This window comes from Acanthochromis polyacanthus, chromosome 8 (genome assembly GCF_021347895.1).
Source record: "Acanthochromis polyacanthus isolate Apoly-LR-REF ecotype Palm Island chromosome 8, KAUST_Apoly_ChrSc, whole genome shotgun sequence".
In the NCBI taxonomy this organism is placed as follows: Eukaryota; Metazoa; Chordata; class Actinopteri; family Pomacentridae; genus Acanthochromis; species Acanthochromis polyacanthus.
In genome coordinates, this window is record NC_067120.1 from 2,551,250 (window position 1) to 2,567,100 (window position 15,851).

Sequence of the window (15,851 nt, forward strand, 5' to 3'; positions counted from 1 at the left end):
TTGTATGCACCACTGTAATGGTCACAGAAAACATACTTACATACAGATAACACATATACACACACTCATGCAAAACCTACTTACACATTACACAACAGTCCACTTCATCCTGAATCACTTCATGTGACCAAGATTCTTAAATTCTTCTAAAAATCAATAAAATATAAAAAATATTAATTAACTGCTGCATAAATAAATGTACCTGTAGCTCCACTGATTTGTTGAATTCCCCTTTCAGTATGTCTCTGACTTGAGATTTGGCATATCCAACAGTTGCTCCAGAAGGAAAACCTTGCAGATGATGGAAGGTTATAGTTTCTCGTATACGGATATGTCAAATTTAAACTACACATTAAAGTTATACACCATTATATATGTCGAAACAAAGTGAGATGTCAAACTCACCTATTTTTATTAAATAAGCTGGCCTGCCAAGGTCACAGAGGTATTGTCTTGACGTTGTAGCTGCGGTCGTAGCCCCAGTGGTGGGGATGACGTTGACACTGGTTGAGGCTTTAGTGGTGGCTGTAAATCTAGTTGTAGCTTGATGAGGAGTATTTGTGGCAGTTGTACTTTTGGGTGCAGCAGAGTCTGTATTAACTTCACTGCCTGTTGGGATCAAGGTCACTGTGGCGGGGATGTCAACTCCATCTTCAGTCACCCCCTCACTACCCGAGACAACAAGGGGGGGCAGAGTGACGTTATGGGATGTGGATTCAGTGGAAACTGAAGTTTGCTCAGTAAAAGTAGAGTCCTGGGGAATTAATTCTGTGTCGTTGACAGCGGGTTCAGTGGGAGCAGGTGAGAAGGCTACAGTTGGGAAAGACTCTGTAACAAACCAATGGACGTCCGTCAGAGAGGATGGAGATATTAAATCATCTGGCAGCAGAGGTGTGGGCTGCACAGCTTCTGTTACTGCAGTTCCGTTAAGGCTAACAGTGAGTACATGTGGAGACCAGTCTGTGGTGGACACCTGCCCACTCCACATGGTAGAAGAGGGATCAAGGTAGTGGTTTGGGACTATTGAAGGATCGAGAAAAGGCTCAGAGGCATTGACCAAAACAGGACTCTCCTCCGTAGGTACTAACGTGGACGATTCATCGTGAGGCTCAAACCCAGACAGATCACTGGAGGACTCATCCTCAGTCAGTTTTGTGTTGTTGTTGGAGCCACTGGTTGGTGTGATGTCTGTAGAACTGATAGACACCACAGTGACATTCCCTCTGTGTTCAGCTCCAGCGTCTGAACCGTTGTTCTCCTTGGTCAGCTGAGTGGTGTAGTACTCCAAGCTGTTCATGTCAGGTAAGAGGACATCTGTTGGCTGGATTGTGAAAGTATCTGGCCAGTCTATGTCTGATAAGTCGGGTATATCACTGTCAGCTGTGGGAGTGGGTTCCACTGTAAACTGAACTGTAGTGGAAAATGAGGAAGGATAAATGGATTTCAGTGGACCGATGTATGCTGTTACGAGGCTGGGGGATGGCGAGACATGAAGAGGGTGCAAAGATGAGGGGGATATGCCCACCCTGGACGGGAAGGATGTGTCATAGGTTTCTGTATAGTCCTCCATATCATACGAGTCAGAGGGCACCTTGGTGACCAGAGAGTAGTCGTCTCTATCTGTATCAAAGAAGGACATGGTCTCCAAGTAGTCCCCAGACCCCCAGTCCAATTCCATGGTGTTGGTGGGGTAGAAGTCCTCTGGAGAAACCTCAGTGGGCTCAGAAGAAGGTGATGAGGGTTGGGCGGCGATGAAAGGCACATTGTAGCCAAGAGACAGAATTTCATCTTGGTTGGGTAGCATGTTGATGAAATGTGGCCGTTTGCTCTCCTTCAAAGGGGCACTGCTGGGGCTCAGCTGGTTTTCATCCATGATTTTACTATAAAATTCATCTGGTAAAGAGTCAGCAAAAGCCAGATTAGGAGGCTCAGGAGAAGGCTGGCCAGGTTTTGAGGCCATGATTGCAAGCGTTTGCGCTGACGCACCACCCTGCTGCTTGCTAAAAGTTGCTTCCTGCTCAGAGTTAAGACTTAGCTGAGGTTTTGATCCGGTAAAAGCAGAGGGGCTTAGCGATGTTGAGGACGTATTTGACTGGAGCCGTGGCTGGGACGTTGTAGGAGTTGGGGAGGGAGAAGAGAACTTGTGATCTGAATTTGTAGTACTCATTTTCCAGTCTGCCTCAAGTTGTGGACCAGAACCAAGTACAGGCTCAAAGGGGCTCAAGGGGGGACTTGTGAGTGTATGTGGCTCTTCTGTGAGAGCATCCCTCGGTGTGTTGGATTTGGAGTTCTCATAAGCAGTTGCCTCAGCAGTCCTGGCTTCATGGATTGGTTGAGGAACTGATGGCAGGGCACCAGGTGAGTCTGGGCTCTCAAAGGCAGTGTAATAAGAGTCTGGTAAGGCCGATGGTGATGACCCCGGGGGCTCTGGAATATCTCCCAGACGTCCCATGGGGTGGTGTGTGGAGTCCAGCGGAGACTCATCTGCAGAGGAACAAAGTGCTTCTGGTTAGTACAGCATAAGAGACAAGAAAAGCCCACTGTGGAGGGCTCGGCTCAAAAAATAGGCTCATCTAGCAAGTAAACAACTTATTCTCAACAGGCAAAGACAATAATTGAATTGTTATTGAAAATGACTGCTTTTTAATGTATTTTGTCAAATTAAAGGCAGGTTTAGGGTGAATCTTTTAAGCAAACGTATATGTTTTTATACATAACATGATATTTCACATCTACTTTAACATTCAATTAATTGCATTTTTGTCACTTATGGGAGACCAGGTAAGACCCTGTTACTCCTTTCAGCACACAGGGAGGTTAAACTGTGTGAACAGAGAGGCAGGATGAGACCAATGATGACTTTTCATGGCAGACAGGCAGGCACCCCACTATAAGCTATGTTGTGTAACTGGACTGGCATTACATCAGTGAAACAGCTTCAGTTTGACAGTGTTATGCTCACTGGTCTGTAAATGGCCAACATGAGCATTGATCCTTGAGGTTTCCATAAAAACCACCGGACCTGCTCACTTGGATATGATACAGGACGAGTTTTCATGGTCTTCTCTGGAACAAAGGTTACACACTCTACTACAATCTATTTGCATCATCAGTCTGTAGAGTACAGCAAGACACTTCACCGAAATTTGTAGGTCAAAGCCGCAGTAGGTTTAAGATGCTCTATGTAACCCAGGTCTATACTTAGTTTAAATCAATACTATACTGACAGGACCTTCTGTCACTAAATTGGAATCTGAAATCAATGAACCAGTAAAGATGGCTTACCAGAAAACACTAGTTATTCATCTTGTTGCAGTGCATACTACCTGTGGAAAGCAGCATTTTGTGCTTGTTTGTATCTGTTCACTCCCAAGGAAAACTATTAGACCAAATCACTAGTACAACTAACATTTAAATGTTAATTCTGAAGAAAATGCCAGTAGAGGAGAGGATTAAGGAAATACTCACAAGCTGATGATAAAAAAAGACAATGCTAGCCTACACTGTGAAATCATGAGAAAAGCTGACCATAACGGTTTTCCTCGCTTCCAGTTTCAAACTATGGGAATATGCTGACATGCACACACTGACCATATGTCTGGGATTTTACAATCACACTCTAGAGAGAGCATTTGTCTTGTTTATTTCATTTTTTCTTATGGTGCCTGATTTCGGGGTGATGGATGGTGCAATTTTCAACTCATCAGGAAGCAACTGTACCTCTCACAAACAGCATTACAATCCTCCAGGGTGACATTAGAAAAGTCAGAATGTAGAAATGGAAAATGCGAGGCAATGCAGTCACTACAATTAATTGAGTGCCAAGGTCTGTCTTTCCATATTACACATCATAGTATGTCATACATAGTGTCATCAGTGTCTGACGTGTTGGAGAAAAGCTACACGAACTGAAATAACTCTTAAATAATTCACAGAAATAGACCTTAGAAACAGTTCTATGCAGCTGTGAAGGCTTGCAATACGCCTAAATGTGTTTCATAAATATTCCAAAATAATAGTTTTCAAAGCGGAAATTGAAGTTTCACAGTTGTGCTGAAAGCTGTCTCCACAATAAGGTGCCAGGCTACATTAAAGGATCTTATCCTATTGTTATTGGGGTTATAGATAACCAGAATGACCCATATACAGGGCTCATGTCTGGTAGAGAGAATTTACAACATAAACAACCTCTGCTCAGTAAGCTCAGTGCAGGCTGTACGTCTTACATTTGTTCTTGAAAGTGGGTCTTGAACAGAACAGGACTTTAAAGGCAGCATTATTGATGCTGCCAGGAGCTCGCCACCAACGGCCTCTACACAGTGACTCAGCATGCAGCTGGTTTAGGCTGCCGCTCTTTGGAGTTTACAGAAGCTCTGCAGAATCATGCACGTCTTGAAAATAGCTACAGAATCAGCTGAGGGAGAAGACTATTTTTAACACTGGGAGCACAGAGCAGATCACTTATAAAAAGCATCAACAAGAGAGAATATACTTCTGGAGCATCGACTTCAATTTACCGCATCACTTCATACAAGCAGAAGGCCTCTGGCTTGGCCCAGGAGAAAACTCCCAACTTAATTATAGCCTACACTGGTACCTTAATCAAGTCAACATGCTACTATAATGCAGCCCGCTGGAAAGGACGCGGAAAGGAAAAGCCAAGACTTTCCTCTTTGAAGGCGAGTCTGTGCTGCACATTCGCCAAACTGCCACACAGCTCCTTGTCTGCCGTGCCAAGTGTTTGAACCCAGGGGGATGAAGCACACAGCTGGGCAGATGCACACACACACACACACACACACACACACACTGAGCATACGATAATACGGTAAACCATTAATAGGAAGAAAGCTGAGCTAGACAAGGAACAAAGAAAAGAAAGGAAAAGCTGCTTTAGTGTGATATTAAGTCTTTTATATGTAGTTGACAGGATGATACCTCATCAGCTGGTAATGAAGTCCCAGTTGAAGCATAATGTGAAACAAATGATAAGCGGTCCATGTGAATGTGTCAGAGGTGCTCTGGGCACAGAAATGTACATTTTACCGTGTTAATATTCCGTTTCAGTTCAGCCAAGACACATAATATTGATAATGCTGCGCTCGGCTATTCATTGGGCTGTAAACAAAAATATATTTAAATGTCACGTACATATAAGAGAACAAAGACAGCCACGGTGTTGATGTTTGAGGTCACGCTGTTGTGTCTGACCCCAAAATGTCACCTCATCTCAACACGCATCTACAGTGACAAACTATTTCATTTTAGTCACATTTGGGACAATTAAACACGCCTGAAGGGATGACAAACATCCTGCTAATTAAGACAGAGACTACTATAGGCAGGTGATTGACGATGACACTGATAATTGTAGTGATGATGATGATGATGATGATGATGGAAGGTAAGAACAAGGGAACGCAACACAGACAGATAGAGACTACGCTGTTGTTTAGCTAGAATCGTATTTTTAAATCTACAAGACGAAATCAAATTGAAAAATGTGCTAATCCAAAGTTGAACTATTACTGGTAAAAGCCATGGCTACTTATTCTTAATAATTAAGCATGTGTGGTCCTAATACCCGGAGGCTAATCTTTGCTAATGGCAGTCAGAGCTCGGTGCGACAGACAGCAGCCAGGCACAGAGCGAGTGTGATGAGCCTGAATCGAGGCTGACATTACAGTCGGCAAAAACTGACAAAGGCCTCGAAGTGCAGTCGGCGCTGCCACCTGTTCCCTGAAACGCGAGTGTGTCACACTTGGTTGGTTGCTTATTGTTGGCATGTCTGCGAAATTAAGCATCGAGTCCCATGCAGATGGACACCTTCAAATATCAGGTCATGAGAGCATGAAAGTCAAACACACAGCTCATGTAAATTACTCAGTTTTTCCCCTCTCTTTCTAATCTCACTCCCCCAGTTAGTCACCTTTTCTGTTTCTCCAGAAAGTGAATCATTTTTATGGTAAGCCCTCATTTCACTGCCAATAAAAACTCATTACCAGAAACAGGGACTGGCTGTTACTGCATTAGCACGCTTAAAGCCTGATAAATAAATTACGTAAGCAGTTTAAAGTCTCGTATAGGATGAGGAGCAAGAACAAAGATTTTACACTTTTTCATAGCAGAAAGTTACAGCCCTGTGCCGTCTCCTTGTAAAACACATAAATGAGTGTCATTACTCTGACATTATTGTCGAATTAATACAGAAAAATCTATATTAACTCACTACAAATTGCAAGATAGTGATATTCCTTTTCCCTTCATCAGACCTCGATGTGTCTTTTAGCGTATACTTGATCTTATGAATAGTGGCCATGCACTCAACCAAATTTGCATTAAAAATAAATAGAGAGTTATTCATTAATTAATCATTTTTATGATGCACGGTGGTGATTGGCAACTGAGTCGAGGCATTGAGTGGTTGTGGGTTTTCCTTAAATTACACCATCTCACAGAGGACAGCGTCTTTTTGCTGCGAGACCACTTCCATTTCTAACAGGCGCTCAAGTAAAAATCCATTTGTCCATATTTAAGCAGATGATGACACAGAAATAATGCCCTTCTTGTGGCTTGGTTGGTTTATTCTGTTTCCATTTATATATCCAGTTCCAGGCTTGAATCACTGCCAGCAATCATGTAAAAAGGATTCTGGCAAGAGAGGGATTATTACTGCTGGTGGCTGATCTGATGTTCCTTTACAAAAACCCTACAATGGAATAAAAAGAGATAGAGCAGACCAGAGAGACTGTGCTGATGGAAGTGCATTCGTAGCAGCACCAGTCCAAGAGTTAAGTCCAATCATATGTCGGATCATCACAGCTCCCCCACTAACCTACATATGTGTCTGACTGTTCAGAATAGCTTTGCACAGTTTCCAGAGCATCTGAGCAGATTGAGTGACTTTTTTAAAATTGTTACAAATACTGGCAGCACATTTCTGTTTCACTTGGCCAATTTTATTGAGTTTAAATTTTACAGACTGTTATTATTCCCCTTCTTAAGGTGGTAGTCTACCCTAATTTATTAAACAACTTATTTTGTTATAATTTCTAAACAATGCAACCAATCGGCACAAAACTTGGCACAAAGAAAGATAGATTTAGTAGAAACATTTTACATTTATCCAAAGTCTGCCACAATTTATAGTTTCACAGATTTGGTGAGATACAAAAAAATATTGTGGAACAAATATCTTCAGAAGGAAAACAGCTATAAGCACCAAATTTGGTGTGCTGACTCCTTATGTTACTATGTATGTTTTAAGTAGACAGATTTTTCTTATTTTGTATACTTGAGTGATAACCATGAAAAGAGTCCTTTTTTTCTATTTGAGCAGAAATATTAGATGAAGTAAAAATCTGTCTACTTAAAACACATACATACACATAATAACATAAGGAGTCAGCACACTAAATTTGGTGCTTATAGCTATTTTCCTTCTGAAGATATTTGTTCCACAAGATTTTTTGTATCTCGCCAAATCTGTTGCTATGGAAACTACAAATTGTGGCAGACTTTAGCTAAATGTAAAACGCTTCTACTAAATCTATCTTTCTTTGTGCCAAGTTTTGTGTTGATTGGTTGCATTGTTTAGAAATTATAACAAAATAAGTTGTTTAATAAATTAGGGTAGACTACCACCTTAAAGGGCATTTGCAGAGCAGAGATTTACTGTACAGTTACCTGCGGCATTCAAACTAATAATATGCTTACAAACAGATAAGAATATGAGGGCAATAGATGGTTTGCTTTCCATTAACAGCAGTGTATCTTTGTTGTTTACATCTTTACCAGTTTAGCCAAATCATATTGCTTTGAGACATGTAAGAACTACTTGAATGGTTATGCATAAATATTTCATGTGGGGCTTTAAAATTGTGTTCTCTGGGACATTTTTCATATATTTTAAATAAAGCCTTGCATGTTTGAAATGAATTCTGTGACTAGCATAAAATATTTACAGAGTAAACTTTAAAAAACCGTGGGAAATGAAAAACACAATAGTTATACTGTATGTAATAAGGCTTTGTATGAAATGGCAAAGCCTATAATAATGAACACAAACAGATGTAAATCCTCCAAGAAAGATAGTATGTAATTCTGTCTTTGCTGTCTTCTCATGACTACAGATCTCAAGGCCAAAACAGAGTTAACCTGATAATGCCTGTCTGCAGACAGCACTTTGCTGACGTCTGGAACTGAATCACAGAAAATACCTTTCCTCAGTCTGCTTTACTCAACCACACATCACATATACAGAAAGCGGTAACATTGCATTACTCTAAAGTGAATCAATGTCCCTTACCACAGTGAAATATTGAGGCTTGTGAGAGTTGACAGACAACAATTACATTGGCAAGGACATCAGCAAAAGATGACAAAACAACAAATGTGTTTCTGTCTCCATCTACTTTAATGCAAGTGGCCTGTCAAAGGATTAGTATGCTAATATTTTCAGTGGAAGAGACAGCGTGTCCAAGCTAAAAGCAACTTCTATGGGTCTCAGTATAAACAAATCACACAAGAACAGGAAAAAATTACACAGCAAAGATATGAGGTCCAGCTGAATTGTTCGTTCAAGACTCATTTTTTTGGGCAACCCACCTTTAATCATTGGAATGAGGTTACTAAATCAGGCACTAAACACTAAATATCAGCCAAGCAGCAACACACAGATGTACACACTGAACACTACAATGCACGCATACATTCCTGTGTGTCTTAAGAAATCTGAGATACCAATTACAGAGCCCAGTAATGATATCATTTCCTATGCTTGCCAGAGTCTTTATTACAAAAAAAGTAATTTAATGGTTGTGTAATTTGAAAAAAAAAAGAAGAGACAGAAGAAAGGGTCTTTTTGGTATTAATGCTAGCTAACTACAACCCCACACATGGTTCTGTTTTCAGCTGAGCCCCTTGCGTGACTGGCTCTTCTCAGTTGGCAGGAGCTGCATAGGCTGAGAGCAGTCAAACAATCAAGATACGGCTGTGCTGACATTTGGTTTATCAAGGAAGCTTTTAAGATGGGAAAGATTCCATTGTTTTTATCAGTTGAGGTCAATTAGATCACGGTCTTTGCCAAAGCTCAAGCGGCCCCCTGACAGAAAAAAAACTTCTGTAAGCAAATAAAGGGGCATTTTAAACCTATACCAGTTGCTTTCCAGCACACTTACTTGGTGAGATTAAAGAGAAAAGATTAAAGAACAGATTTAAATCAATAATACGAGGGCTATAAAGAGAAACCTAGTTTGAATGCTCATACAAATCTTGCCCATGATCTAATAGTTCAATAAAGGACAAGCACAACATAAAGTTTTGTAGGTGGAAAGGCTGCCAACGTCTACCGTAAACTAATTCAGCCATCTGATCTGGCCAAAAATAAAGAGTGTGGAGACCTGACTGAGGTCATGCCTGGACTCTGAATATCATCAAATATTCATGTGACCCTTGTTTTTCTTTCCTGAGGGAATACTTTTAAAGACAAGAGAGAAGGAAGTGCAAGAAAGCAGGATAAGGGGGAGGGGAAGGGAGCAGTGAGAGAGAGCGAGAAAAAGGAGGAGATGCAACAGATGGAGAGAAAAGGCAATCTGAGTTAGCTACAAAGCACAGCGGACTTTACTGAACACTTTCATCGAGTCTTTAGAGATATTTAACATGTTGGGATACTGCATAACTAATTCTAGAACTGAAGGAATTAAGTTTCTAAAGGTTCAACAACAGATACAATAGCTGGAGTCTTCCCAGAATGATGATGTGATCAGTTATAAAGAGCAGTTTATGACGGTACTGTGCCACTATGTCAATCTTTATAAAGGGCCCAGCACACAAAGACTAGCATGCAGTCATTCGCACGCAAAATTTGAGTACACTCCCTCACTTTTTCAATTCCCGACTTTCTTTTAAAGACAGGAAGGCAAGTACTTGTAACTAGAGAGGCCCAGAGGACTGTGTCACTCAGCACCCTCTTCTACTTTGTCTCAATCCTCCCTGTAAGGCCACTCTTAGACTTCAGGTCCTGGGTTAACGGACACTCTGCTGGGTTAGCCTGAGCTCTCTTGGAAGCTGGAACTTAAGCCGTTTTCAAATAAGCCATAAGGAGAGAAAGGAAATATCTGTGGAGGATTAGGTGAACTGTTTACCTTCTAGATAGTTGCTGCAATGGTGAAAAGAGCAAAACAAAAAGATTCAGCCTGGAGAAGCTCAAAAGAGGCCGGCCTGAGCCGCACCATCTGCTCTGATAAATATATAAATAATCAGCTGCAGTTCATCAGAGCACATAGTGATTCGGGCTCAGCACAATATGGCCCCAGTGTTGCCTTCTGTCAAATCATGAACATTGCATTGCACATTTCAAGCTCGCAACGCTGACAGGTTGTTAGCAAAAGGAACTGTGAGGGAAGTCAGGGCAATCTATTTGTGATAAATAATGGCTTACAGCAGTCTGTTTGTGTACCAACAGCTTAAACCAACAGACAGAGCTGTTAGTAGCTGACCGGAGTGAGTCAGAAAGGCAGCAGCAGACAGCATCAACAGTGACAAGGCTGTCTATTTTGCCAAAATCTAAACCTCAATAATCTGATATTTTACAAGCAAGACAAGAAATACTGAAAATTCAACGCTAGCGGTGATCATTGCAGTCAATAAATACTATGCAACTGATCACATCAACATAAAACATTATAAAATAAATGATACACTGCAATTATTGTACTCCTTATTATTCATCAGCTCTACATTTCTACTCGTAAGTATGTCCGAAAAGGGTGATTAAAAAATTTAAATAAGCATATATTTGGATTATAAATAACCAACAGTTATGTCTAAACAAGCAACTAAAAACACTACCGACGTGTTTCAGTTTGTGAATAAATAAGATTGTCGTTCTAAAACAATATTTGTTCTTGTTGGATGCTGAAAGTGCAGTGGAAAATTGCCTGGGTAAAACACGAAAAAGGGTACAGAAAATCACTAACAGATGTACATTCACGGGCCCCCACTATGGTACCTTCACATCACAACCTACAAGTATGATGCAGGTAATAGCGGACTTCTGGAAAAAATTACGTAAATGAGACTACAGTCATTTGTAGAGTAGCTGACTATATAAAAACTTTGACGCGCGAATGTGGTATCAGAAAACATAATACCGGACGTGATTATCGGGAGGGAAAATAACAGTAAAAGGTCATGTTTTAAAAGGAAATGTGTCAGTCTGCTATCATTAACCAACGCTTGACCAGCAGACAAGCTTCCACCGCTGTCAGTGGAGCCAAATAATACGAGGACAGAGTCAGTAGACGGGCAGGGTCAGCTACTGGCCGCTCTCCAATCCACCATTCTGCTCAGGCTGCAGGCCTGGTGAGAGCAAAAGTAGCCAGTGTTTGGCTTTTGATAGGTTCTACCCATTGATCTGCAACTGGCTTCCAGCTCTAATGAATAATGAATGGCCATATTGTCATCCCACACAGATCACATTTCACATGGAAACGGACTGCGCTGGTAATTAGACAGGACTTTGCTGGCCTGCAGCTTGCTGTGCTGAAGTTGCCAGCCACTGCGGTGCAGAGAGGGAGAGAGAGAGAGAGAGAGAGAGAGAGAGAGAGAGAGAGAGAGAGAGAGAGAGAGAGAGAGAGAGAGAGAGAGAGAGAGAGAGAGAGAGAGAGAGAGAGAGAGAGAGAGAGAGAGAGAGAGAGAGAGAGAGAGAGAGAGAGACAGGCTGCTGAGGTAAAATTTCAAGGGCATTTTATGGCATTGCTTAAAAAGTTAATAACAGTGACTTATATATTTGTCAAGATTTTTTTTTTCATTCTAGATCAAAACGTGGAATTATTTTTTCAACAGAAACTGAGCAGAAGACAGGAGCAGGGAAGTAAAAGGAAAAATCTGTATGATGTAAAAGGGAAATTACAGTTCGATGTTGGGTCTGGAGGAACAATTATATGTAGGTCGCCATGCTCTATTTGACCTAGAAACTATATTGTGCTTTTCTGACTGGAGAAAAACTTGTGGAACTGGTGATTTCACTGTCGACTCAGACCATGGAAACTCATCTGTCATCCTGCTATAGAATAAAATATGTAAAGATGATGGGCACCTCATGTTAATTCATACCTGTGTTAGCTAAATCACAGACAGATACAACTGTTTTTTGCACTGTGGTCTAAAGCAACTTCTTTCTAGTATTTTACCTCTCAGTATGGGACAATGGCTACATGTTTTACAGCCATGTGTGGACAGGTAAGAGACAGAAAATGGACTTTTCTTTCCTTGACACTATAAAGATTACCCTGCTCAGATAGATATTACACTGATAGGAAATTAGGATGCAAATATCTTACAACATAGCAATTTGGAGAAAAAAGGTTGCAGAAAACAGTCTATCTTTGCCTGATTGTACATAAACTAATAACTGAGGATGGCAAGAAATCATGCTTGATTCAGATTTGGTTTTTAAAATGAAGTTGCAATAACCTGACAACCTGGCACTGTAACAAGATCTTATATTAGTGTTTTACACCTACTGTAATGTAAAAACTCATATTGCTATGGTGACACTGAGACAGACTTGTTAGAGGACTGCTGCACTACAAACTCTAATAACTCAGTTTTGACATTTTAATATCTTTTTTTCAATGTTGAAGTATTTTTCCAAGCTTCTGTTTGGCTTCCACAGAGCTCCAAAAAAGCCATGGTGGAAATTTTTCTTCTTGAGTTACATGGTAAAACTTCCCTTGCAATAAATTTTGCATTCCACAAAAAAAGGCCAAAACTACTGGTTGTGACACTTATTTAGCGAACGCTCAGCTTTGGCTGGTCGAGGCATCAGTGCAATTGTACTACACAGATAACTAGCACAAGCTAACGCTCAAAAACACTGATGAGACAGGCTGGAAGTAGGCTAGTGGCTGTGATTACAACTATAGCCATGGGGTGACATAGCTTTAGATTTTGTGCATGGCTTGGTTGTTGTGATTGTAGGGGTGAAATACCGGTGAAACACTAACTAAATGCAGGAGTGTGTGAGCAGTGAACTAACACTACTAATCCTGAACTGAGCTGTGGTCTCAAATCATCAAAGACTCATCCTTAGTTACAGCTTCAACCAGCGCAGAGCAGCTGTTCTCACAGCCAGTGGCAGCGTATTGTCAGAGTTCATCCATTGGAGGCAAGTAATCCGCAATAAAGGCATAATGTTTCCCATAATGTCATAACACTGCTCCTCTGTCTGCAGAGCGCTTTGCTAAACTGGCAGTGTATCCCATACAAAGGTCAACATTAAACATGGAAGGGTTTATAGAAGCAAGTTGTGCTGGGTGTCAAAATTTAGGGAAATTCCTGTAATTTCACAAGATGTCTTTTATTTTTTGATACCACCTATCCCACATGCTGATATTGACCTTTGAATCTGAAGGTCGGACAGATATTTTTGATTTTTAGCTGTTCATATTTCATGCATTACATACCATACCAATCCTTAGATAGCCAAATTATACCACATAAAATCTCTAATGGATATGATGATTAGTTTTTGTGTAATGGGTGGCCAAATGTAGCAGTTTAGAAGTTTGTGATGGATAAAATCGCAACTTTGTCATTCTCTGAAACATGCAATTATAAATATAAAGTAAATATTTTCACATTTCTGAGGACTATAGGTCACTGTGAAATGATTCTGAAAATTTCAGATCTCTATCTTTTGTTGTTCAGAAGTTATAGAAGTCTGAAAAAGGTCGAAAATTTGAAGTCTTAATTTTGGCCGCAATAATAGGGTACCCCCTACCTACTTCAAATGGCCATAACTTTGAAACTAATGACAATAAAGCATTCACATTTTGGATTTTCCCATCATATATAATGTACTAAATGTATGTAAAAACTGAGCAAAATCTGAGAGGGTCAGGTGGGAAGTTTTCTTAAAATTGGTTGGTTTCATACGGAATGAGCCAGAAGCTCTGCATGAAGCTGCAGTTACAGCTTTTATTAAATCATCTTGAACGAAGAAGTAAATTAATATACAAGGCGTGTTCGTTGCTGTTCCGATTATGAGGTGATAATTTTCATTTAAAAATTAAAAGCGTCTAAAATAAAACAGGCTAATTCATAACAGTGTGCAGTTCTCTGAAGTCCGTCCAAACCACGCGTGATTAATACACTCACATGTGATATCGTGGTTTGCAGCCTCCCACAGGAGAACTGTGTGAGATGATCCTCAAAGTGCTTGATTTAGCTCAGCGTCATCATCAAAACCGTGAGGACGACTCTGTGATTTGGTGACAGATATCTTCTCATAAGAGATGGAACAACCCTGATAAAGCCCTCATGAAAATATACCCAAAGGAAATAAAGGCTTTCTATTAAAAACAGAGTATGAGAGGAAATAAAATCTGCTTTTCATTATTTCGTCAGATTAAACCACTTGCTAAATGAATATATTCAGCTAAGTATGCAGGATTTGACAGCAGCCCACATCTTAATTACAAGCTAAATGAGCAAGAGAGCAGGGAGAGAATGCCACAGAAAAGCAGCTATCCTGCATCTCATGGAGGTTTGGCATGGGAATCAGAAAAAGAGGTCATAAAAACAAAATGTGGGAATCAGAATACTAAAAATATTTAAAGTAAATATCCACTTTAAAGAACAAGGACATTCAGACAGAGAAAGTGCTTTTTTAGCAATGGAGTTTTTAAACAAACAGGGCATATCTGAGTTAATTTTATCTAAACGTTCTCCAAAACAAAATATTAAACTAGAACCACTTAGTAAACACAAAATCAGTCAAGTATGATGTGCAAATGTAAAACTTTACTACCAGGAAGAAACATACTTTTTACACAAGAATCAATATTAACATGTATGCAATCAGTTAAAAATTGCTTCAAATATGGCTAAAATATTATTTCTGCTACAGCAGCTCTATAGTCTAACAAAATCTGAAATAAACTAAAGAGAGTAGCTCACCCACATTAATGGTCAAATGAAAAAAAACAGAGTGGAGGTGTCAACATTTGAGTTAAGACTTACTAATTCCTGATTTCCTGCACAAGGTTTTCACCCTGGCATTTCCTACATAATCCTATTACCACGTAATATCATGGGTTTCTGGCTAGCCTTAAAACATGTTCTTTTCACTGGGCAATGTGGAGAAGTAAGGGTGTTAAGTGGGATAATGCCACTATCAATAAAATTAAGCCCACAGAAAACACCCATAAAGTGGAAGGATTTAGACCCTTTCTCTTTCTCTAATTACTGGAAATTGGTTTAACTTGAGAGTCGGTCTGCTGCAGGGACAGAGCCACTTCACTCCACCAAATCCTAATTACACATTATGACAAGGCTATCTCAGCTATCCAAGGCCGTGCAACAGCCCTGACGCTGTTCACATGAAAATCAAGACATGAGTAAGCTCACGTCGAAGTAAACCAACAGACAGAGAGGCTTTTGTTTCTACAAATAACTACAAACACGCTAAAGGCAAAGAAAGCTGCACGATTAGGGATACAGAATCAATAAATGTCATGTGATTTCTTCTTATTTAACCCTTGTGTTGTCCTGTGGGTCAAACTGACCTGTTTTAAAGTTTGAAAATGTGGAAAAAATATATATTTCCACAGTGAAACTTCTGATGTCCACATTTTCAACATTTTTGGGAAAGTTATAAACATTTTTTATGTGAATGTTCTTAAAGAAAATATTAGAAGTTTCACTGATAAATAAGTAATCATTTTAGATATTTTCAGGATTTTTTGTAATATTCTTACTCATTTTTCTGAAAATATATAATTTTCTTGCCAAACTTGGGAGATTTGTCTTAAAATAAAACGTTTAAGGGAAACTTTTAAGGAAGT

The 15,851-nt window shown here is 40.0% G+C and overlaps 2 protein-coding genes across 4 annotated transcripts in view; one reads left to right on the top strand and one right to left on the bottom strand.

Annotated features, from left to right (window-relative positions):
* zgc:77752 (uncharacterized protein LOC393862 homolog) overlaps window positions 1–15,851 on the top strand; it is a 411,733-nt gene that overhangs the window by 99,773 nt on the left and 296,109 nt on the right. The window lies entirely within an intron of this gene.
* si:ch211-1e14.1 (UPF0606 protein KIAA1549) overlaps window positions 1–15,851 on the bottom strand; it is a 42,272-nt gene that overhangs the window by 23,390 nt on the left and 3,031 nt on the right. For all 3 annotated transcript variants that reach the window (XM_022202443.2, XM_022202434.2, XM_022202424.2), the window contains exons 3-4: window positions 406–2,484; window positions 203–291 (exon numbers count right to left, since the gene is read on the bottom strand). In XM_022202443.2, coding sequence (XP_022058135.2) covers window positions 203–291; window positions 406–2,484 — 2,168 coding nt within the window. The remainder of the gene's footprint in view (window positions 1–202; window positions 292–405; window positions 2,485–15,851) is intronic.